General features: G+C 43.8%; 1 protein-coding gene across 3 annotated transcripts; it reads right to left on the bottom strand.

Moving 5' to 3' along the window:
• Nucleotides 1-258: 258 nt before the first annotated feature.
• On the bottom strand, nt 259-21,678 carry rc3h1a (ring finger and CCCH-type domains 1a). 3 transcript variants are annotated; one of them, XM_063012623.1, is made up of 19 exons: nt 21,335-21,678; nt 17,483-17,603; nt 17,050-17,289; nt 16,766-16,941; nt 16,442-16,642; nt 15,214-15,346; nt 14,786-14,904; nt 10,962-11,074; nt 10,607-10,885; nt 8,532-8,734; nt 8,064-8,440; nt 7,544-7,717; nt 6,039-6,194; nt 4,044-4,236; nt 3,845-3,935; nt 2,620-2,710; nt 1,492-1,620; nt 1,062-1,159; nt 259-563 (listed from the first exon to the last, which is right to left on the bottom strand). In XM_063012623.1, exons 1-19 carry the CDS (start codon nt 21,563-21,565, stop codon nt 401-403), a joined length of 3,288 nt encoding a protein of 1,095 aa, XP_062868693.1. In that variant the 5' UTR covers nt 21,566-21,678; the 3' UTR covers nt 259-400. The 3 variants fall into 3 exon arrangements, with proteins under 3 accessions (XP_062868693.1, XP_062868694.1, XP_062868695.1); XM_063012624.1 differs by having other exon boundaries at nt 1,062-1,156; XM_063012625.1 differs by having other exon boundaries at nt 8,532-8,686.
• Nucleotides 21,679-23,091: the final 1,413 nt, after the last annotated feature.

The raw sequence follows: 23,091 nt of genomic DNA, 5'->3' as shown, positions 1-23,091 counted from the left end.
TCCAAGAGAGTAAAAATTTGTCATAGAAAAAAAAATCCAAATATTCATTCACAGAACAAAAAGGAAACAGAATAAATGGCAGATACTGCTTATTTCTCATCATTAAAGCCTGTAGGTGTGACTGAGCACGTCTAATTCTACACCACCCACATTTGTCTGGTTTTTCTTTCCTTCTGTAGCTGTTTCCAAATTTCCCACATAGCCCTTGTATGATGGAAAACTCGGAATGTTCAACATTCCAATACTGGAGCGGCATAAAGACGTGAATCCAATCAGAGCGGAGCATGTTAGACGGCGGGTGGTGCAATGCGAACGCTTACGGTGAAACCAAGATGGAAGTTTGAAAGCGAGAGAGAGACAAAGAAAAAATAAGCAGAGAGAGAGAGAGAGATAAGACTGGTTAAGAACAGGAATGAGCCACTCCGTTGTTGCTCAGGTCTGGGCTGCTGGACACCAGTTCGGACGACAGGCTGAGTGAGGACGTCTTGCTGGTCAGGGACGACATGCTGGTGCTGCCCAGACCGCAGTCCTGCACCACAGAGCTCGAACCATTTGAGCCCTCACTGCAAACAGAGAGAAAAAAGCAGTCAGGCCGCGTGTCTTCGCTCAGAATTCATAACGCATAAATACAAGACATTTTTTTAATCCATTTCCTCCCGATTTTTAGCGCGTCCAGTTTGAACCCAACTGCGTTACGCTTCCTCTCTACTGGTGCTGACCCCCGCCCCGATTGAGGAGAGCGAACTGACACACGCACCCTCCGACACCTGCACGAGGCGAGTCCATATGCAGATCAGCTTTGTGTACAATGAGCCACACCCTGATCGATGCATTATTCCTCTACTCTGCGCCATCAATTAGCCAGCAGAGGTCGTAATTGAACCAGTCATGAGGAGTCTCTATCCGGCTATTCCCTCCCTTTATAAACAACAGGCCAATCGTAGCCGCCCAAGCCCAGCCTGATGGCAAAGCCGAGCTTCGAACCGTTGAGTTTGAAATGTCAGCTCCGGTGTGCTAGCCTGTTTTTCTGTATGGAGAGGAGCTGTGTGTAGGGCTCTGACCTTATGGATAGGTGGTGATCCTCACGCTGCAGGCTGTGCTCAGTCTGTCCATTCTCACTGCCTCTTGCCAGCTTATAATTCATTCCGGCGGCTTCCTGCTGCAAAGAAACATTGCATTTGTGTTTAAAAGTATTTTTTTCAGCTTTATTTGTTTAGTAATATAAGCTTCATCTCTCAATACTGTTCAAATGAAGCCTAAATGTCCATATGTTTAAATATGTTCATGGTTTTCATGGGGTGTCCTAACTTTTTCACATGACTTTAAGCTTTCTTCTTCACAGATTACCACAGACAGTCTAAAAGAAATCAAATCAATCTGTGCTACATTCATTATGAGGCTTAAAAGCAGTAAATGCATGTATTGGAAAGGCTTGGTTGCTCTGTTTTTGTTTAGTCTAATGAATAGTTCTGCCCGAGAGGTCTTGCTTACAATCTCGCGTGTCCTCATGCCGATCTCTCTCTCCACCTGGTGTAGCTCCAAGCTCAGCTGCTCGCTGGAAACATTAGCTGCTGACCACTCCACTGGAGCAGCCTGACCGGTGGTTGAACCGGACTCCCTCTGCAAAACAACCACACCGTTAAAGCTCTGCCACAACTACAGCATAGCTCACTATATACTCTAAAGTGAAAGAAATGGGCAAGCCAAAAACATAATGGTTTCAGCCTGGTCGGAGTCCAGATTCACACCCTATAGAGAATATTTGGTTTCAGATTAAACACATTCAAGCTCTGCAATGTTTTAACTGTTTAAAGCCCTATTTGTTTAATGATTTGTTTTTAAGACCATTAAATGCTTATATTTTGCCATTCAGGACATGTTTTGCCCAGAAGTGCACACTGTATCTACAAACATTAAGCTTGATCGGTGGTACTTGCTGTTTTTCACACAGAGCCACAGTGGCTGCAGGTTTTCATACCAACCATGCAGATGTTCTATCCCAGACTCTGGATCAGTGGTAGGACTACACCCTTCTGATTAAAACAAGCTGTATCAAGTGTAGCTCCTTCCTGACTGGTAGGAAAACCTGCAGAGCAAGCAACGCTGGACTAGATGCAATGACTGACTGATAACTGACAATCAAGTCATGACAGTCATTGTGTGATTAAAGCTGTCTGATAAAAATGACATTTGAATATCAATAAAATCACACAAGACATTGAAACGTCTGTAGGAAAGTATCTGTCTGGCTGACACTGATTGTTGGTTGAGAAAGCCTCAGTTGGTGTTCCAGTTCATTCCAAAGCTGTTCAGTGGTGCTCAGGTCAGAGGACGCTTTTCTTCTCGTCTTTATAGAGCTTGCTTTGTGCACATGGGCTCAGTCATGCTGAAACATGAAAAGGGCCTTCCCTAAACTGTTGCTGCAAAGTTGGAAGGACATAATTTCCTTTATATATTGGATTTGTGGCTGAAACATGAATTTAGTACTTAGAAAAGGTGTAAAATGTATTTCAGCCGGTAAATCCAGTAATATTCGTGGATCTAATTATACTCCAGCTGCCGTTTCATTTTAGGAAAACAGGTCTCTGTTTCTGTTATCTGAACAGATCAGTAGCTCACCTCCATACAGCGAGTCTGCTGGGTAATCTGTTGGTTGACCTGTTGGAGTTCCATTCTCAGTCGTTCCCTATCCTGGGCAGCAGGGGGCAGACTGCAATCACAAGGAAGAGACGAAACCAGTTAGTTTAAATATAAACACAGCATGGGCAAAGTTTCCAGTTATATTTACGAGCAACCGTTTTCTTAAACCCTTTTATAATGCATGACATTCATTGGTCTGAATTTATATACACCATAAATCCATTACTTTATTGAAAATCACGTAGTGCAACTTAAAGTTCTCTGTAAGAGTCAGGTTTGTTTGTTTTATTAGGATTTTATCGTCACACTTTGAACTGTGGGAGGAAACCGGAGCTCCCGGAGGAAACCCACGCGGACACGGGGAGAACATGCGAACTCCACACAGAAATGACCTGGACCGCCCCACCTGGGGATCAGTCCATCTTGCTGTGAGGCCACCGCGCTAAAAAGTGTGAGGTGTAATGTTTAGTCTCGGAGGTACCACAACTGGAGGCTTGAATTTTTAGATTTTACACTTTGGTTCCATTCATGACAGAAAAGGTAGTTACAGTTCAATGTGTAACACATTCATGGACAATTTTGTATCTCCAATTCGCCTCACTTGCGTGCCTTGGACTGTAGGAGGAAACCGGAGCTCCTGAAAATGGACTGGAGAACATTCGCGCGAACTCCACACAGAAAGTTTAGACCGCTTAAACTGGGAACTGAACCTGGGACCGCACGTTATAAATAGACAAGGAGACATTTATGTCTAGAATCTGATTCAGGGTAAGTTTGGTTATGATGCTCTCCCACTGCTCCTTTTAGGACTCGACACAGCGAATCATTTGACTGCATATTTGATTTGGCAGTTTTTATGCCAGATACGTGGGACCAGCTCGATGGCCAGGTCACATACCACCATGCACCTTCTGGATTTAAACCCCTGGAACTCTGGCACTGCTGTTCTGACACTGTCAAAATGACACTTGTTGCAGCATGCACTGTGATTTAATGTAAGACGTAATGTGTAAATTCTATTTCAATGTTTCTAGGGCATTGGTATCACCCACCACGGAGTGTGGTATCATTCCTACTGTTCTGGATATTTCCTCTGTTCCAGTACAGATTTATACACTAATCAGTCTTTGTGATCTTAGATTGTCATCAGCTGATTAAGAAGCTGCATGTAAGACCAGCTAACCTATGAGGAAAGAACACTCACCGCTCACTGAAATGTCCCTGAGATGGCATGGCTGGATGCTGAGCATAAGAGGCTTCACTCCATCCTCCACGATTTCCATAGCTGTAATCAGCTGGATAAAAACAAACGAACCATCAAAACGTGACTTAAACAGTTTGCATTTATTAGCTGATCACCACACCAAGTCATTAACTAAAGAAGGCAGAGCCGTTTTAGTTACCTGCACTGGCAGCATGTTTGGCTGGGGGTCCTGGCACAGGACCAACATGCTGATAGCCAGATTTGGATGTGCGTGATATGGCTCCAAATCGTGAGACGGTGGGCAGGGAGCCAAATGGTATGATGGGGTCATCGTCTTTGACGTCTGCTGTTCGGCGCTGCAGCTCCATGGCGGAGGCTTTATCGACCGTTTGCTGAAAGGGGGAACATTAAGCTTTACACCAGCTCTCATACAAGCTTTTGTTTTTACAAAGTAAACACGAGAGAAGTAAAAATCTAATATGTAGACATACTCTGCACACAAACAAACCTCTGCACATTCACATCATTCAGCAGACGCTCTTAATCAGAATTGCTTCCTTATAAACAAATACCAGAAAACAGAACACCCTTTTTTTATGCTTTTTCCCCTATTTTCCTCCTGATTTAGTGACTCAATTTTTGTCTTCCGCTGCTGAGAGATACCAGATTGCATCCAAGAAGAGCACGTCGCTGTACACGCCTCTTCCGACACGTGTACAGCCCTTCTCTTCTCACCCCTGCATCCTTACACAGCGTATAAAGAATAGTCTGGCCCCCACCCTGCTGATACGGTGGCTAATTAGTATCTGCTGCAGGCACTGCCAATTATGCCCGCTGGATGGCGCCCAGCCGACCGGTGGCAACACTTTGTTTCTAACCGAGGAGTTCAGAAACTCGATGCTGGTGTGCTAGCGGAATATCCCGCTGGGCGGCTAGAACATTCTTTTTTTAACAGATCAGTAAGTGCAGTAAGGGTTTAGGGTTAATGCAGGGTTAGATGTGTAGTAAAGAGGTGATGGAGGTCTTTACAGGCTTAGCTGTTTGCACAGACAGGGAACGTTCATTCCACCACGTGGGTGCCAGTACAGAGAAAAGCCTTGATGCCTGTTTTCCTCAAGTTCTCACAGGTGGATCAAGATGAGCCAGACCTGTGGCCTGTACGTGGTATAGTACAGGATTTAAAACGTTCCATAAAGTAGGTTGGAACTGGTCCATTTTCGGCTGTGCAGCCGAGCATCATTGTTTTATATTGAATACCAGGAAGCCAGTAAAAGGAGTGCAGCAGTGGGGTGATGTGGCAGTGTTTGGGTTCATTAAAACACAGTTATTGTTTATGTAATATTCTGCAGATAAATAAAAATGGTGCATATCTGATGGTCTCAGAACGTTAAATTAAGTGTAAGCATCCTAAAGAACTAAGTGACTCTTCTTTATTTTGTGGCCTTTGTACCACCAGCATGGTCAAAAAACAAGAACAAATGCAACAGAGCAAACACTGATACACTCTGCTTTTGTACTCACACAAACGTCTAAACAAAAATACCCTCAATAGCTTTAATTGTATTCAATTACAACTGTAAGTCTGTCTGGATAAAAGTGTCTGCTAAACACAGTAAATGTAATGGACTGGTGCCCTTTTAAAGGCTCCTGTCTTGTGTCCAGTGTTTCCTAATCCACTGCAAATGTTTTTTCTTCTGCTTCAGCTGCTCTCATATTAGGTGTCATTCTGGTTCACATATCAGATCTGGCACAGTTTTACACTGGTTGCCCTTCCTGACGCAACTTATCTGGTCCAGAATTTATTGGGACCAGATTCAAACCCTGGATCTCAGCATTAGCGGGCTAGCACCACCCGAACACAGCCTCCTCACACATGTAGTAGTGATTAATATTCTGATACCTGTTTCTTACTAAAGAAAAAAATAAAGCTATGCAATGAAAAACGTTGAAGATTGTAGCTGTAAAATGCCACAGACTTATTTATTATCAACAGAACAGAATAGATTTCTATCATTCTTAAGTAACAAATGGGGAAGAAGGAAGACAGAAAGCGACAGAGGACAGAAATATTAATAGTACAAGACCATTAACACCCCTGTTCTACAAGAAGGTGGCCTCATGGATGGCATAAGTTCATTTTATCACAGAAATTAAACTGTCTGTATAACCTCCCAGTGGTGGTGTTTGAACTTACCATCTCCATGTAGCCTGAACCCAGGCCTTCTTTGGACTTCATATCCTTGGTGCCGATGTAGGGGACGAACGTGTCACATGACCACGGAGAGTACTGAGCAGCGTAGTCTGGTTCCCTGAAGCTCTCAAACGATGAGGGATTCTCTTCCAAATACTGCTGATCGTTTACAAAAGCATGTTTAGTTGCAAAGTTTAAACATGGGTAATACAAATATACAAATATATATACACACCGATCAGGCATAACATCATGACCACCTTCCTAATATTGTGTTGGTCCCCCTTTTGCTTCCAGCCCTGCAACTGTGCTGCTCTGTGTATTCTGACACCTTTCTATCAGAACCAGCATGAACTTCTTCAGCAGTCTGAGCTGCAGTAGCTCGTCTGTTGGATCGGACCACACGGGCCAGCCTTCGCTCCCCACGTGCATCAATGAGCCTCGGTCGCCCATGACCCTGTCGCCAGTTTACCACTGTTCCTTCTTTGGACCACTTTTGATAGATACTGACCACTGCAGACCGGAAACACCCCACAAGAGCTGCAGTTTTGAAGATGCTCTGACCCGGTCGTCCAGCCATCACAATCTGGCCCCTAGCAAACTCGCTCAGATCCTCACGCTCGTCCATTTTTCCTGCTTCTAACATCAACTTTGAGGATAAAATGTCACTTGCTGCCTGATATATCCCCCCCACTAACAGGTGCCGTGATGAAGAGATAATCGGTGTTATTCACTTCGCCTGTCAGTGGTCATAATGTTATGTCTCGTCGGTGTGTATATATATATATATATATATATTACACAACATGTATGTCATAATTAAACCGCTTCACCCTGAGCGCTACTCCGCTTGATTTGAACATAATTCAGAAAAGCTGGGCAGGGGTGTATGGAAATGGTTTGGGTTTAACTGGAGTCTGGCCAAACTGGACTGCAGGTCAAATGTTAAACTTATCCGTTATATTTATTTCTCGTTCCTTATGAGCACAAATACAAATTAACTACAGTTTGTGTGTATAAAGCTTGTCAGCACTAGTTCCTCAACAACGTGTCAGTAGAGTGACACAGTGAACGTCTCAACCAATCGCTTTTGTAATGTCAGAACTAACTGTTATATATAATACAGATAAACAAGCTGAAGTTAGATAGCAACAGTCTAATTTTCCAGAGGAATAAAAAACTACTTAATAATTTATGACACATCATTAATTATATAACAAGGAACTAATAAACGTGACCGTAAGCATAACCTGCAATAAATGATGGGATCAGTAGTTCAGTTTCACAGTAAGAAAATAGGGAACCTTTGTCTTCCTGCCTATTTACAAAGAGATAATAAATAATAACCTACTCCCACTAAAACAAAGTCCAGTCTATGTACAGTCTCTATAGTTCTGGCTTTAACAGTCATGAGAACTGGACTGGTTTGCGAGTGTGAATGCTGCATGTGTCAGGGTTCGACTGAATCTAATCTATCATGCTTTATAAAGATGCATTCATTTGCTTACATGGTTTTGTCCCCTGACCTCTTGGTTGTAGCCGGGATCATAAGAATGAGCCAGGTTTGGGGAGGAGGCGAAGGGAGGAGGGGAGACGACTTTCCGCCCCTCCAGCTGAGCCATGATCTCCTTCCTGCGGCGGTGCAGATAGTCCAGGCTGGGCTGGGGCCGGGCGTAGGCATTCTGTGTTAAGAGACAAGAAGACATTTAATGAGCAACAAAATTGGCATGGTGTGTGCCACGAGATATTTTAATCAGCGCTGAAATAGCTGGTTCACTCAAAATTTGCATCCCTACAAGACGTGTTGAGTTTTCTACTATAAAGTCAGTTTTTATTTTGGTTGACATCTGAAAGCTCATGATGAAACCACCATAATCTGATCTGTAAAGGGTTTTGCGGCATATATACAAAACGTCGAGCTGAACCGGCCTTTACAAACAAGACTGTCCAAGCAGACTCACAAAACCTGGCGTAACAAAAGCAGAAACAATAGTGATACTTCAGTACGAGTGATAAATAATGTCTCACCCTGTTGTAGGGCCTGCCGTGGGCGCGGTGGCTGTAACCTTCAGATCCGTATCTGTCTCGTGCAGACTCCGGGAGGTAGGAAGAAGCAGCTCCAGAGGTTTGGGGCTGTGATGGTGGGGGAATCTCCATAGGTACGGGACTCCTGTGGCCCAGCTCTTCCCGAGCGTAGGACTGGATGGGAGGGTGGACTCCATACGGCGCGTGTCTGCGGCCATCGTGGGCTGGTGGGTAGCCGTAGCGAGGGTCGGACGGAGGAGCTGGGTACGAGCGCTCTGAGGCATAGGAGACGGGATAGGGGTCTGGGTAAGGTGCCAGTCCCGGGTCGATCTGGGGACGGGCGTATCGAGGTTGCAAGTGTGGATATGTGTAGGAGTTACCTGCGGAAATACAGAGAGTTTGAGTTTGAGAAGAACAACGTGCAGCGATATTCTCAGAAATATCAGCTATAGGAGTTATTTTCAGGCTTACCAGCAGGATACTGAGGTGATTCGTACTGGGAAGCAGATGCTGGTACTCTTGAGTCAGAGTAATAAGCGTCGGGCTGATGTGGGGGGTACGGGGGTATCTGGGAAACTCTTGAGGCAGCGGACATTTTGTGTCCAGTGAGGCTCTCTCTCGTCACTCTAGGGTGAGACAACACAGGCATTCCCACTTTAGGCATAGAATCCAACCTGCCCAAAAAGAAAGGGGATTTTTTTTTTTATATGCAAACAAAAGACTTGAGGTCAATTAATGCGAGCAGCTTCTAGGGATGTAACGATGCACCACAGAACAGTTAATAACCGATTCAAAAATTCCACGATTCAGATCGATTTGACATGTAAAATGAATCGATATTCACTTTAAACAGCAGAGGGCGCTGGCGCTGTACACCTCGCCTGGTTGACGTCACTGGCGCTATACGCCTGGTTGCCAAATTCAGGGTTTTTCAGCCAAATTGGGCTTAATTCAATATTGTTTTGCATAGTTTGCACTAGAGATGCACGAGTACCGATACTAGTATCGGGTATTAGCCCGATACCGCGCTCATTAACTCGGGGGGTTGCTGACATTGCGAGATTTTTTTACTTCTAAAACGAAAGCAATTCATTTTTCACCCACGGGAGACAGATTGAATTATTCTCACTGACCACGCTCACACGCACGTTTAATGTTATTTAGTTCCGTCTGAAAAAAAAACAACAACCTTCAAAATAGAGCTAACAGCGAAGATAACCGGTTACAAAAGCAGCGACCGCTGTCATAGGACGTGTGTGTGTCTTTAATACTCTGTTCACAGTGTCGATACAAGTGATTCAGGAGTCGACTCATTTTCAGCGCAGCGTAAGTTTCTTTTCTCAGTCATCTCTCCGTGTTTACTGGTATAATGAATGATGCGGTTGTAAATAAACACCAACTACTACAGAACATTTTGTGTGACTCGCTTACATTATAAAGCTCAGGCTTAATTATACTGGTTATTACCACAGAGCGGGAGCCGACTCAGAGTCGTTTACGATTTACCGAGGTGAACCACGAATGAACGTGCTGATAGAATCGGCTCAGATGGGATCGGACTGTATTATCCTTTTAAAGTAAATATTTCAATCAGCAGAATCGCATCGCATGTATGATGTGCACAACGTTAATGACGTGCGTTTATTAATGAATGTTAACGTTAGCTTGTCAGAAGCTTTCTCAATGATGTCTGTGCAGTGTTTTTTTTTTTACAATTAGTGATGGCAACCCAAGCAACTACACTATTCCATAATGCTCCAGATTGCATCGTTCTAAATAGGTATCGGTATCGGCGAGTACAAAAATACTTGTACTCGTACTCGGTTGGGAAAAAATGGTATCAATGCATCCCTAGTTTGTACCTACCTCAGAAATAAAAGGGCGTTCATTATTTAGATAAATAAAAGATAAGCACAAATACAGTATTTTATTTTATTTTATTTTTAGAAGTAATAAAAGGAAACTGACATAATTTATCTTTAATTTCAGTTTCAAAAAATCTGGAAAAAAATGGTATTGTGAACCCAATATCGTCAATCGCATCGTGGGTATTGTGTATCGTTACATCCCTAGTAACTTCTCAAAAATATCATTTAGCATTTGACTTATAGAACTCCAATAAATTACAACATGCTCCGTAAGTATTTATACTAATGTTCAGTGACGGTGCAAAGGCTTCGACATTTTGACTAACCGATTGCTAACTGAATTGCCGTAGGATCGCTAGGACGCCTCAATGCAAATTAACGCTACACGAAACATGTTAAATGAAAAATGTTAAATCGCTTGTTTGAATTTCACAGCAAATTGCATATTACATGGTCTGTGACTCGGATTTTCACTGCGGTGAGTTAGGTGGGGCCTTACCAATATGGAAAGGTGTCTACATACTTTTGGCAATATAGTACTATTAACATCCAATACTTAAAAATCACAGCATATATTTCTGAGTCCATCGTCTGTCCCCTTTAGTTTAATCATAACTGACAGCAGGGAACAAAGCGAAGCCCATTAGATCAGTATGCAGACTGAAAGGAAGCACTCACGAGTCAGGTGGTGATTCAGGGCCGCTGAGGTTTTCTGAGTCCAGCTTTCCCAGCTTGCGAGCTGACTCATAGGAGACGTCGGAGCCCCGGGAGACCAGATGCGAGAGTCCAGACCCGGGCGGAACAGACAGAATGCCGTTGGTGACCATGGCAGGTTTGTGGCCCAGGCCCTCCACGACCAGACAGTCATCGGGGAGTCCCGAGTCCAGTTCGTTAAGCTGCGTGAGGGACTGGCTCAGGGGCTTCCTCGTGGGCAGCCGCTTGTTCATCTTGCGGTACCTGGAGTCAGATCAGGAAATTAGAACCGTGCTGCATTAAAACTACATGTAGAAACAAACTGAGCGAAGCCGCTTACTTCTCCAGCTCCTCCTGAGAATGAGCAAAGGTGCAGCTAGCACCTCTGGGGCAGCCTCCTTTCTGCTTCATGTCCCTGCACATGTAGGTCTTGTATTTGCTGTGTTGGGGGGCCTAGGGAGAGAGAAAACATTGCATTCCAGAGTGCCTTAAATTAACCCTTTAACCATGAATAGTCTGACTAGACACACATTTAATTTAACTGTGAATTTTATAATGTCATAAAACAAAACAAAAGGTTTCCTGTTTTCATATATTGGGGGGAATAATCTGTTTATTGCCTTTTTTATAGCAAAAGTAAACACGTGATTGTTTGCAAGTCACATTGACAAAGAACACCTCATCGTGTATGGTATCGTCTTTCCCAAATTCTGTTGCCGTTGAAGACAAAAACTCCCTGAGCTTAGTTGGAAACCAAACTAAACAAATGTCTGACACTGATGCAGGCAACTGTCAAGTGAGGGGAGTCCTAATGTGCTAGCCCACCACTGCTGGGACCTCTGGCTCTTAAGTACAGTGCACAGCTGTGCTATCAAACGGCCAATTGGGCGTCTACACACACACACACACAACTGCTAGTGTCTCTGTAAGAGACAGGGGCAGTAATCAAAGCAGGGTTACTCATCGCTGCAGCAATTACAACCTCTGCTCTCTGTGAGACCTTCTGGAGGGTAAAAAGAAATGATCGGCGGCTACACACATGTTGGAGGGGGGCGTGACAACCACAAAAGAGACATAGGCTCCAACTGGACAAGACTGGACTGGATGAAAAAAAAAAAAGGGTTTGCTGAATGAGAACTAGATAGGATAGATACAGTGGGGCCAAAAAGTATTTAGTCAGCCACTGATTGTGCAGGTTCTCCTACTTAGAAAGATGAGAGAGGTCTGTAATTTTCATCATAGCTACACTTCAACTATTAGAAACTATCAACAAAATTAGAAAAAAAAAAATCCAGGAAATCACATTGTAGGATTTTTAAAGAATTTATTTGTAAATTATGGTGGAAAATAAGTATTGGGTCAATAACAAACAAGCAAGATTTCTGGCTCTCACAGACCTGTAACTTCTTCTTTAAGAAGCTCTTCTGTCCTCCACTCGTTACCTGTATTAATGGCACCTGTTTGACATTGTTATCTGTATAAAAGACACCTGTCCATAGCCTCAAACAGTCAACCATGGCCAAGACCAAAGAGCTGTCGAAGGACACCAGGAAGAAAATTGTAGACCTGCACCAGGCTGGGAAGAGTGAATCTACAATAGGCAAGCAGGTTGGTGTGAATAAATCAACTGTGGGAGCAATTGTAAGAAAATGGAAGACATACAAGACCATTGATAATCTCCCTCGATCCCGTGGGGTCAAAATGATCATGAGAACGGTGAGCAAAAATCCCACAACTACACGGAGGGACCTGATGAATGACCTGCAGAGAGCTGGGACCAAAGTAACAAAGGCTACCATCAGTAACACACTACGCCGAGAGGGACTCAAATCCTGCAGTGCCAGGCGTGTCCCCCTGCTTAAGCCAGTACATGTCCAGGCCCGTCTGAAGTTTGCCAGAGAGCATATGGATGATCCAGAAGAGGATTGGGAGAATATCATGTGGTCAGATGAAACCAAAATGGAACTTTTTGGTAAAAACTCAACTCGTCGTGTTTGGAGGAAGAAGAAAAACCCAAGAACACCATACCTACTGTGAAGCATGGGGGTGGAAACATCATGCTTTGGGGCTGTTTTTCTGCAAAGGGGACAGGACGACTGATCCGTGTTAAGGGAAGAATGAACGGGGCCATGTATCGTGAGATTTTAAGCCAAAACCTCCTTCCATCAGTGAGAGCATTGAAGATGGAACGTGGCTGGGTCTTCCAGCATGACAATGATCCCAAACACACCGCTCGGGCAACGAAGGAGTGGCTCCGTAAAAAGCATTTCAAGGTCCTGGAGTGGCCTAGCCAGTCTCCAGACCTCAACCCCATAGAAAATTTGTGGAGTCCGTGTTGCCCAGCGACAGCCCCAAAACATCACTGCTCTAGAGGAGATCTGCATGGAGGAATGGGCCAAAATACCAGCTACAGTGTGTGCAAACCTGGTGAAGACTTACAGGAAACGTTTCACCTCTGTCATTGCCAACAAAGGTTATGTTACAACGTATTGAGTTGAACTTTTGTTATTGACCAAATACTTATTTTCCACCATAATTTACAAATAAATTCTTTAAAAATCCTACAATGTGATTTCCTGGATTTTTTTTCTTCTCATTTTGTCTCTCATAGTTGAAGTGTAGCTATGATGAAAATTACAGACCTCTCTCATCTTTCTAAGTAGGAGAACCTGCACAATCAGTGGCTGACTAAATACTTTTTGGCCCCACTGTAGATAGATAGATAGATAGATAGATAGATAGATAGATAGATAGATAGATAGATAGATAGATAGATAGATAGATAGATAGATAGATAGATAGATAGATAGATAGATAGATAGATAGATAGATACTTTATGCTGGGACCTCCAGCTCTTAAGTACAGTGCACAGCTGTGCTATCAAACGGCCTATTGGGCGTCTACACATACATACAATTGGCAGTGTCTCTGTAAAAGACAGGGACAGTAGTCAAAGCAGGGTTACTCATCTCTGCTGCAATTACAACCTCTGCTCTCTGTGAAACCTTCTCCTGCCAAGTAAAAGTGTATTTATTTTTTATTTTATTAGGATTTTATTGTCATGTTTTACACACTTTGGTTACATTCATGACAGAACAGGTGGTTATTGCCTACACAAGATTCATCAGTGCAAGTTTAATGTCAAACACAGTCACGGACAATTTTTCACCTGACTGCATGTCTTTGGACTGTGGGAGGAAACTCACACAGACTCGGGGAGAACATGCAAACTCCACACAGAAAGGACCCGGACCACGCCACCTGGGAATCAAAGCCAGGACCTTCTAGCTGTGAGGCAACAGGGCAACCCAAGTAAAAACAAGCGATCGGTGGCTGCACTAGTATCAGAGGGGGTGTGAGACAACCACAAGATAGACGTAGAAGACGTAGGCTCCAATTGGACATAATGATTTTGAAAAATTAGATGATTTAAAAAAAGATTTGCTGAATGAGAGTTGATTTCGGCCATTGCATCGCTTTTGTACCTTTTGCTTTGCATGTAAGATTAAACTATCATGATGGCATAGTAGAATCTATGACACAGAAAAGAGGAGGACATTTGTTGTAGTCTTAAATTTAAGAGAATGTCACCTGAATTTAAAAACAAGACTATAACTAAGAGGTTTTTTTAAGGAGCAGCAGACAACCAGTAGCTTTCTCAGTCAGGTTTGTTAGAAACAGGGCTGCCAGAGTTCCTTTTTTACGACAACAGATAAGAACAAGCGTCAGGAATCTACAATATTTCCCTCCACCCACATTCCAACGAAAGCTGCTCCTTGCACCATTATTTTTAACAGCACTTACTCATAAGCAATCTGTCAGTGGAATTCAGGAAGCAGTTCCCATTTTAGTTCTATTTTTTTAACCAAATGTGACTATCAGTGTGTACATCAGCAGTACTTCTGCATGAGAAATGTACTGCTTAGCTTTGCCGTTTCAGCTCTGAGCAAAACATGCGCTGCACCAGCAACTGTGGATTCACCATAGTACACAATAATTGTCATGGTTTCTCTACAGTGTCAGTCCCGGAGTTCCTAACACACCTGACCCACCATTGGATACTTAATCATTAGCTCATTCACTTTGTGGGGTGAGCTGGGATCAGGTAACACCTGAAGTAAACTTTGGTTGTGCAGTATGCCAGTTACTGGGGATTTACGAACCTGCTGTGGGTCTCCTCCCTTCTTGCTGTGGTTCTGGATGAAGTCCACGAGGCCGTGCACCACCGTCTTCACAGCCACCAGGCCCTTGTCCAGCTGCGCCCATGTAGGTGCTGGAGCATCTAGGAGAGGCAAAATCAATCATGAGCTCCGACGTCAAACATGTACACACTAACCATGCCAATCCATCAGAAGGCCTTGCCAATATCCACACAATACACAGACATAGCCAATCATGTCTATATGTAGACGCCCGACCGGCCAAGACCACAGCTAGGGATTTGAATTCTGGATCCCAGTAAGCGTGGTTTGCCGCTGCGCTACCCAAACGCCCATCAAGCAGTACATGATTATTTAAAAATCCTCTTTTTACACATCTAGAAGTCAAAGCCAGACACACACTGTAAGCTGTAAGAGAATGGCTGACTGACCTGGGCTGGGATCAACATCAGCCAGCAGTTCTAAATGTGGTCGGAGGCGGTTGAGGTTGGCAGGGTCTCCTGTTCTCTGCAGAGCGATGGTGAGCTCCTGTACACTCTGAGCAAAGGATGCTGGGGTCTGCAACTACAATGAAACACAAACACGTTATTTAGTGCTTTTCCACCGGACCAGGACTAATGATAACAGATTTATGGTGTTTGGTACAAGCACAAAACCAGCTGGTCTAAAATTACTCGCCCAAGGCTTGTGGCATCACATGTTTAATTTCTCAAAATCCTTAAAGAACAAACCATAACCTTTACAGAACAATACAGCACAATTCATTTTAGTGCTTTCCCATCACTTAATCCTGGTCAAAGTGGCAGTGGGTCAGGTTTTCCTCATATCATTGGACACAGTGAGCTGCCTACTGCCACCCTGATCGGCTGCCTCAGTAGAGAGGATTCTAATAAGACATGGAACTCAGACTATTCAGATTATTTAGACGCACAACTTATGATTATGTCACCGCAGTTGTAGCTTACTTAGCTAACACAGTTAGCCTCAGGCCATTCAAACCAATGATCAGTGGCGGCACAATCCGCAAGCACGCCGGCTAACGTCTCCCTCCGTGAACCAAAATCGATTAAACCGTCCCCGACGAGCCTGAATTTACAAATAGACGTCACTTGTATAACAACACCTTTATACAAATTAAACATCGACGATAATTTATTTACATTTGCAAAGAACTCCGTTGGTTGCTCCGCACCGGTTCATCGACCCTATTTGTCATTTTTCTGTGAGAAAAGTCGCGCCGCACTGAATGCTGGGATCGCCTTCAGCGCTGAGGAAGAGTCGGACGCTCCCTCGTCATTCAGTCAATTATCACTCAGAATGAAGGCGCCTCAGTGGGAGCATATTAAGTGATTTACGAATTTAGACACGCCCTGTTCTCGGGAGTCTAGGATGACATGAAATGTAGAGAGATCACTAGGTTACTAAATGCATTAATACACGCCAAATTGTGGGACGGCTCCTTTCCCTTAGACATAGGCAAACGTGTGTATGGGCAGGCGTAACAGACCTGCTTACTGGTTTTGTACCAGCTAAAATAAACTAGACTTACAATCTGATGTTTGAACGTCCTCATATTGAACCAGTTCTTGTTTTTAAATGCTTAGGGAACTTCTCTTTCATACTTCACTCGATTTGCGCTTCGTGTGTCGCGTGTCTCACCTTATCTATGATGGACTGCATGTGGGACTTGTGGGATTGATCTCCGTAAAGCAAGGAGGACCACTGGTCAGGGGCGATGCGTAGACCCCCCTCCATGGCAATCTGGACGATCTGAGAGTCGTGCTCCCTCCGTAGAGCCTCGTACGTGCGGAACTCTTCTTTAAGCTGCATCAGCGACGAGTCCTCGTCTCGCTTTGTAACCTAGAGAGGAGGATAAATAAAACAAAGTAAAGAAAAGGAAGTCATTTAGCATGTGACGAGTAAATAAAGCCATATAATCACCTGGTTATTTATTTAACAATGATACAGACTACGGAATGTTACCTTGAAACAGGAGGCTCTGTAGAGCAGCTGCACCACATGTCCTATACTGGTTTTCGATGCCTGAGGGAAGCGTGGCTCCAGCCTCTGGACCACAAACAAAACCAGAACCTTGCGAGACAGGGCAGAGCCATCCTCCAGGGCAAGCAGGACCAGCTTCAGGGCCTCCTCCTGCATAGCTGCAGAATCATTTGATTAGCCACATGCACATGAGTGATTCCTACACAAATATCTAACAGGCTGTTGGGCTTTGTGTAAACAAGGGCAGAACGTCATGCGAGTTTTACCAGGGCCGAGGAACTGGCAACCTCGGGCTCGGACAGCAGCCCACAGGTTGGAGGAGAGCTGCTGGGGGTTTTGGTGTTGCAGGATGAGTTCGGTGACGGTGCGTTCACCCAGAGAACGAGCAGCACGCATGGCCCTGATACGCCCCTCCTCCTCCACCAGCTGACAGTGCACCAGGGTCACTAACTTCCTCTGCATGGGTCTGCTGAGGAGGCTCTGTGTTGTAGTGCCCAGTCCGACTCCTGGAAACAGAAAGATGGGGAAATCAGCATTACTTACAGCTATTTATACAACATGAAATACACAATAACGAATAATAAACACCACAAATGCAAAACAATCCATAAATAATTCCAGATAAACATAAAATTATTAAGGGTGTTTTTCTGTGCTATCTAAATATGATTCAAATATCGTCCTGGAAGGTTTTCAGACCTCTGGTGTTGCTGAGGGGTTTGAGATAAAGAGCCAGCTCCTCCACACACGTGCGAGCTTCATCATAATGCTGGAGATCCTCCGCACCTTTTATTAATGTGACCGGCTGAGACTTGGGTAGCTGCAGGAGAAAAGAAACAGCGTTTAGTACAATCACAGAAAACATTCTAACATCACGTGCAGACCGATATTACACAAGTGTAAAGTTACTGCATAAGAGTCCCGGAAAGATCCAGTGGCATGTAAGACACCTAGGCTGTGGTTTATGTTTTAAAAATGTGATGTTAAAGGTGTAACGTGCTTTTCCAAGGATGGATGGGTACAACTACTGCAATAAACAAGTATCTATTATACCAGTCCATCGGTGCTGACCAGGCGTCTACACAGACATTACTGCCTTACACCCAATGTTTGTTTGTTTATTAGGATTTTAACGTCATGTTTTACACTTTTTGGTTACATTCATGACAGGAAACGGTAGTTTATCTGCACACAAGGTTCTTCAGTTCACAAGGTTATATCGAACACAGTCATGGACAATTTAGTATCTCCAATTCACCTCACTTGCATGTTTTTGGACTGTGGGAGGAAACCGGAGCTCCCAGAGGAAGCCCACACAGACACGGGGAGAACATACAAACTCCACACAGAAAGAACTTGGACCGCCCCACCTGGGGATCGAACCCAGGACCTTCCTGCTGTGAGGCGACAGTGCTACCCACCGAGCCACCGTGCCGCCCCACAAACCCTACATAATAATAATACTGATCTTAAAACCCAGTGCTAGTCTGTAGAACCTAAAGTTGGGTTCAAACATGATTAAACCATTAGGACTCAATAACCACCTTTTTAAACGCTTCAGCTGTGATGAGATTCAAGTGTTCAAGGTGTGTTGCAAACTGTTGTGAAAACTTAGGAGCCACAAAAGCTGATAGATGAGATCATTTCACTGACCGCTTACTCCCAGTGTTCCCAGTTAGTGATAAAAATGACATGAATAAATGGAGTATAAAACCTGATCTTGTGCTTATTGAATTAACCAGGCATGCAAATATATGAATTAAAACTAACATTTTAAAATACGTTTATATTGTACAAGGCACACACTTTTTCCACTCGGGGGTTAACAGCAATTTTAATTTGTCTATATATAGGAATTATGCTTCTACTGACGGTTCTGGCTGATCTCACATGGCTTCCTTTATTCTGCACACGTGCTTTATCTGAGCTTGAAACCTGCACAGGGTGTCTTATGCAGCTATTCAAGCATTTCAATGCAAATTACCTCTTCGGAAATTACAGATGTGACCAACACAATTTGCCGAAACTTCCACAAAAGGGCTTGAGGCTTTACTCATATAGAACAACTTCTGAACTTCATGAATTCGTTTTTTTGCGATTAACTGCTGTATTTGCATTTATGCAAAGAATGCACGGCAGCTCTGATGTTTGATGTTTGATGTCTGGTCCGAGTGCTTTATATGCAGCTCGTGTTGAATACATTTACATTTTCGACATTTAGCGGACGCTTTTATCCAAACCGACTTACAGTACTGTGACAGTATACTGTCTAAGCAATTGGGGGTTAAGGGCCTTGCTCTAGGGGCCCAACAGTTGCAACCTAGCAGTGGTGACCTTTTGATGACTAGTCCAGCACCTTCACCACTGGTCGGCAGGGTGGCTTAGTGGGTAGCACTGTCGCCTCACAGCAAGAAGGTCCTGGGTTCGATCCCCAGGTGGGGCGGTCCGGGTCCTTTCTGTGTGGAGTTTGCATGTTCTCCCCGTGTCTGCGTGGGTTTCCTCCCACAGTCCAAACACATGCAAGTGGTGAGGTGAATTGATGACACTAAATTGTCCAAGACTGTGTTCGATATAACCTTGTGAACTGATGAATCTTGTGTAATGAGTAACTACCGTTCCTGTCATGAATGTAACCAAAGTGTAAAACATGACGTTAAAATCTTAATAAACAAAACAAAACAAACCTTAACCACTAGTCTACAGTTGCCCTATAAATAAATGACTCCTTTTGGCCTACGTATTCAGGGGTCACAATAACAGATCATTAGTCTGTATATTTGATTTTGCACAGGTTTTACGCCGGACCCCCTCCTGACACAACCCTAAGGGTGCACTTGTGCCCCACCAATGCCTAGGTTCACGTAACACCACACACCTTCTGTATTTGTAAGACCAGGCCGGAATTAGAGCCGCTGGAACTCAGGCAGTGCTGTTACCAACAGTGTGGTTCTTATTACTATGCTACACAAGCTCACACTTGCAGTAATGTAGCCAGAACCCCTCAAAAAAACTCATTTTCCTAGCTGCAACTTATATATAATATTTTAATTATTGAATGAATACAAATGATTACAGTGAAATTAAATCCTCTCATCACTTCTTAAGGGCGGCGAGTTATTCTGGGATGGATGTGGGTTTGGACTATGTGTGATCTAATATAAACCCTCAACACAAACACACTCGTGCAATGTAACCAGACAGGAACAACCACGAGTTCTTCTTACAGAAATCCAAAGTCAAACAGCTACTGAATAACAAGTCCAACTCTGAATTTAGCTTCCTTCAACCACCCAGTCGTAACAAACACTTCTGTATTCTTGTTGTTGTTGTTGTTGTTGTTGTTGTTGATAACACGCCTGTCTAAATCAGGAAGTGTGCACGCGTAGTGTAATCTACTATTGTCCATCAAAACAAGACCACTGCTGACAGCAAGCCATGAAAACAAAGCCAGCCCTACTAAACTATGATGATAATATTATGAAACCCGAGTGTTTGGATTAATTAATTAGTTTGGTTTCCTTGTGCCTGTCGGTAAAGAGAAACGCACGAAGTTGGGTGGCACCGATGAGTTTTACAAGGAAGCAAAACAAAAGGCAAAAATTAACTAGTCTACTTTGTTTGTTTATTATGATTTTAACGTTTCGTTTCACACTTTGGTTACATTCATGACAGGATCGGTAGTTACTCATTACACAAGATTCATCAGTTCTAGTTTAATGTCAAACACGGTCATGGACAATTTTGTATCTATAATTAACCTGACTGCATGTTTTTGGACTGTGGGTGGCTACCAGAGGAAACCCACACAGACACGGGGAGAACATGCAAACTCCACACAGAAAGGACCCGGGCCGCTTCACCTGGGGATCGAACCCAGGACCTTCTTGCTGTGAGGCGACAGTGCTACCCACCGAGCCACCGTGCCGCCCTTGTAAAGATACAGAGCAGGGTTGCCAAATGCTGGGGTGTGTAGAAAGTACGAAAGTCACCAATGGTCCGCTGACTCGGTAACTGAGTTCCAAACCTCATCAGCAGCATACAAGCCTTACATCACCAAGCGCAATGCCAAAGGTCAGACGGAGTGGTCTAAAGCACACCACCACTGGACTCTGGAGCAGCGTTAACGTGTTCTGTGGTATGATGAATCATACTATCTTTTATCTGGCACTCTTTTAATTAGGTACTCGTCCATTGATTTATGGCATTTAGCAATTAATCCAAAAACAACGACGCTGCGACTTACTGTGATTGACCAGTTTAAACCAGGACTGGTGTTTAATGGCTCGGAATAATAAAATTGCAGTCAGTGTTAAAAATACATGAATTGAGCAGTAAAATGTAACCCTAACGTAACGGCTCCATTCATATAATTAATCATCTATAAAACAGAATCAAGTTTGTTGTTGTCTGATCTCCCGGAAAGACGTCTGAGCCCTAGTTATAACCTAATGACCCATTAGATTATGTTTATGTATTCTACAGGAAAACTAAATTAGGATAAGGTAGTATTGTTGTGACAAAAAAAGCAGGTCTGAGCTGTGAGCGACGTACCTGAGGGCAGACGAGCTGCAGGAGGGCCGTGTTGACGGGCAGCAGCTCGATGTCGGTGTTGATGGTGGTCTGGTCGAAGGGGCAGGCTTTGCGGTGCAGCTTGTTCAGGCACATCTTGCAGACGGTGTGGCCGCAGCCCAGGCTGATGGGCTTGCGCACGTTCTCCTCGAACGTCTGCGTGCAGATGGGACACAACAGAAACTCCGTCCATTGCGGCGCTTGTACGGGCATCGTCGTAACTGGCGTGGAGTCTGCGATGCTCTGGTCTCCCAGGTCTTTCTTCCGCGGTCGTGGGCGGGCGCGCTTTGTTAAAAACAAAAGTGGCCAAAAGTCCTAAAGATTCCACAGGAATCAAAAATAGTCTTCTGAAAAAGCAGATTTTTAAATATCTTCAGGCATCGTGGAGTCGTAGCACACGGTGCTGAATACATAACCTGCGAAAAGAAACGAAACGAGTCCGTTTAGCTGCTTGGGATTCACTGGGCTGCACTAGGATTTACATTCAGACCTGACAGTTCACTGAGCTCTCATGGTAAAGACTTTGCTTAAGGAGAAATAAAATCTAACCTTTTATTAATAAGAATAGAAACAAAAGTAGGGGATTTTAAGTGACTAATCAAATCGTTGCACACTGTGATCGGCCTCATCAGGAAATACTAAGTAGAGGCAGTGAAGCAACAAAACACACTGTGAATCATTAGTTTAATATTAGAAGTAACTTAAGACGCATCATGGATCGTAACAAATCAGAGAAACAGTACTGCAAGAGTAAGAATAAAAAACGCAAACTCAAGTAAGAAAGACATTAAATACCCTAATATACAACAGAGTAAAATCTAAATGCATTTGCAGTTCAGGTGTTTCCTTCATATCCTTCTATCTTTCCGTGTACGTGCAATCTTACTTGGCAGCACAATCAAATTCTGAATAAATGAATCAAAGCTACACCTCCGCCAGCTCGAATCCACCCGTCGGCCCTTTTTTTATAACCTTTCTTCTTCAGAAGGAAACAAAAAAAAATGAAAACTGCTTGAGGCAAAACTTCAGCTGAGAGTCATGCACACTATAGACTATATTCAAATGAATTCTGGTAATCTCCTGTGTGAATTTCTGCCTGCCAACCTGAGAAACAAAACCACTTCCTTTTCAGAGTTGCAGCCACAGACACATACCTCCCCGGCCCAGCGGTCCCAGTCCAGGTTTCCATCTGAGAGCTAAAATGAAATCCAGTGAGTGTGCTGGTCGGGCGTCATAGTGCTTCACTGGGAGCTCTGTTTTACACTAGTGTTTAGTACGATGATACTAGGACGGGTCATAAATCATTGCAAAAATACCACCAGGAAACCAGCCTTGCTTTGTGCACATGCTAACGTGTAAACAAGAACGCTTCCCATCGTCTCCAACGCGGCGAGACAGAGCGCGGTGAAACTGCAGTGTAATGGCGACAGGGAAATACTACTGAAACTAATATTGAAAGAGGCGGGTGGATAAGACAAACCCAAAAGCACAAGTCCTCATGACTAAGCACGGCCCGCTGGGAATGATGTGACTCAGAGACGGATCAGATAACCATGTGACTCTACACACATGCTTGACATTTTCCATATTTAACATTCAGCATTAATTGTTCACACCCCGCTGAAAGCAAGAATAAAAACAACCGCGCCAAGTTGCTATTTTAGACGACTGCAGGGAAATCACTCTGTACTGTACAGTTTCACATTCCTTTAAGCACTACATATCTCATGAAAGTGGTA

This window comes from Trichomycterus rosablanca, chromosome 17 (genome assembly GCF_030014385.1).
Source record: "Trichomycterus rosablanca isolate fTriRos1 chromosome 17, fTriRos1.hap1, whole genome shotgun sequence".
NCBI classification, from domain to species: Eukaryota; Metazoa; Chordata; class Actinopteri; order Siluriformes; family Trichomycteridae; genus Trichomycterus; species Trichomycterus rosablanca.
This window is presented reverse-complemented; position numbering and strand designations above follow the sequence as displayed.

Bases quoted from the DNA above. Each gene is read 5' to 3' on its own strand.
- rc3h1a (XM_063012623.1), bottom strand. From the start codon at position 21,565: ATGCCCGTACAAGCGCCGCAATGGACGGAGTTTCTGTTGTGTCCCATC. The intron at 6,195-7,543 runs GTAAGCAAATGA...GTAAACGATCAG, and splicing joins AGGTCAGGGGACAAAACCAT to CAGTATTTGGAAGAGAATCC. The intron at 564-1,061 runs GTCAGAGCCCTA...CTCTGTTTGCAG, and splicing joins GATCACCACCTATCCATAAG to TGAGGGCTCAAATGGTTCGA.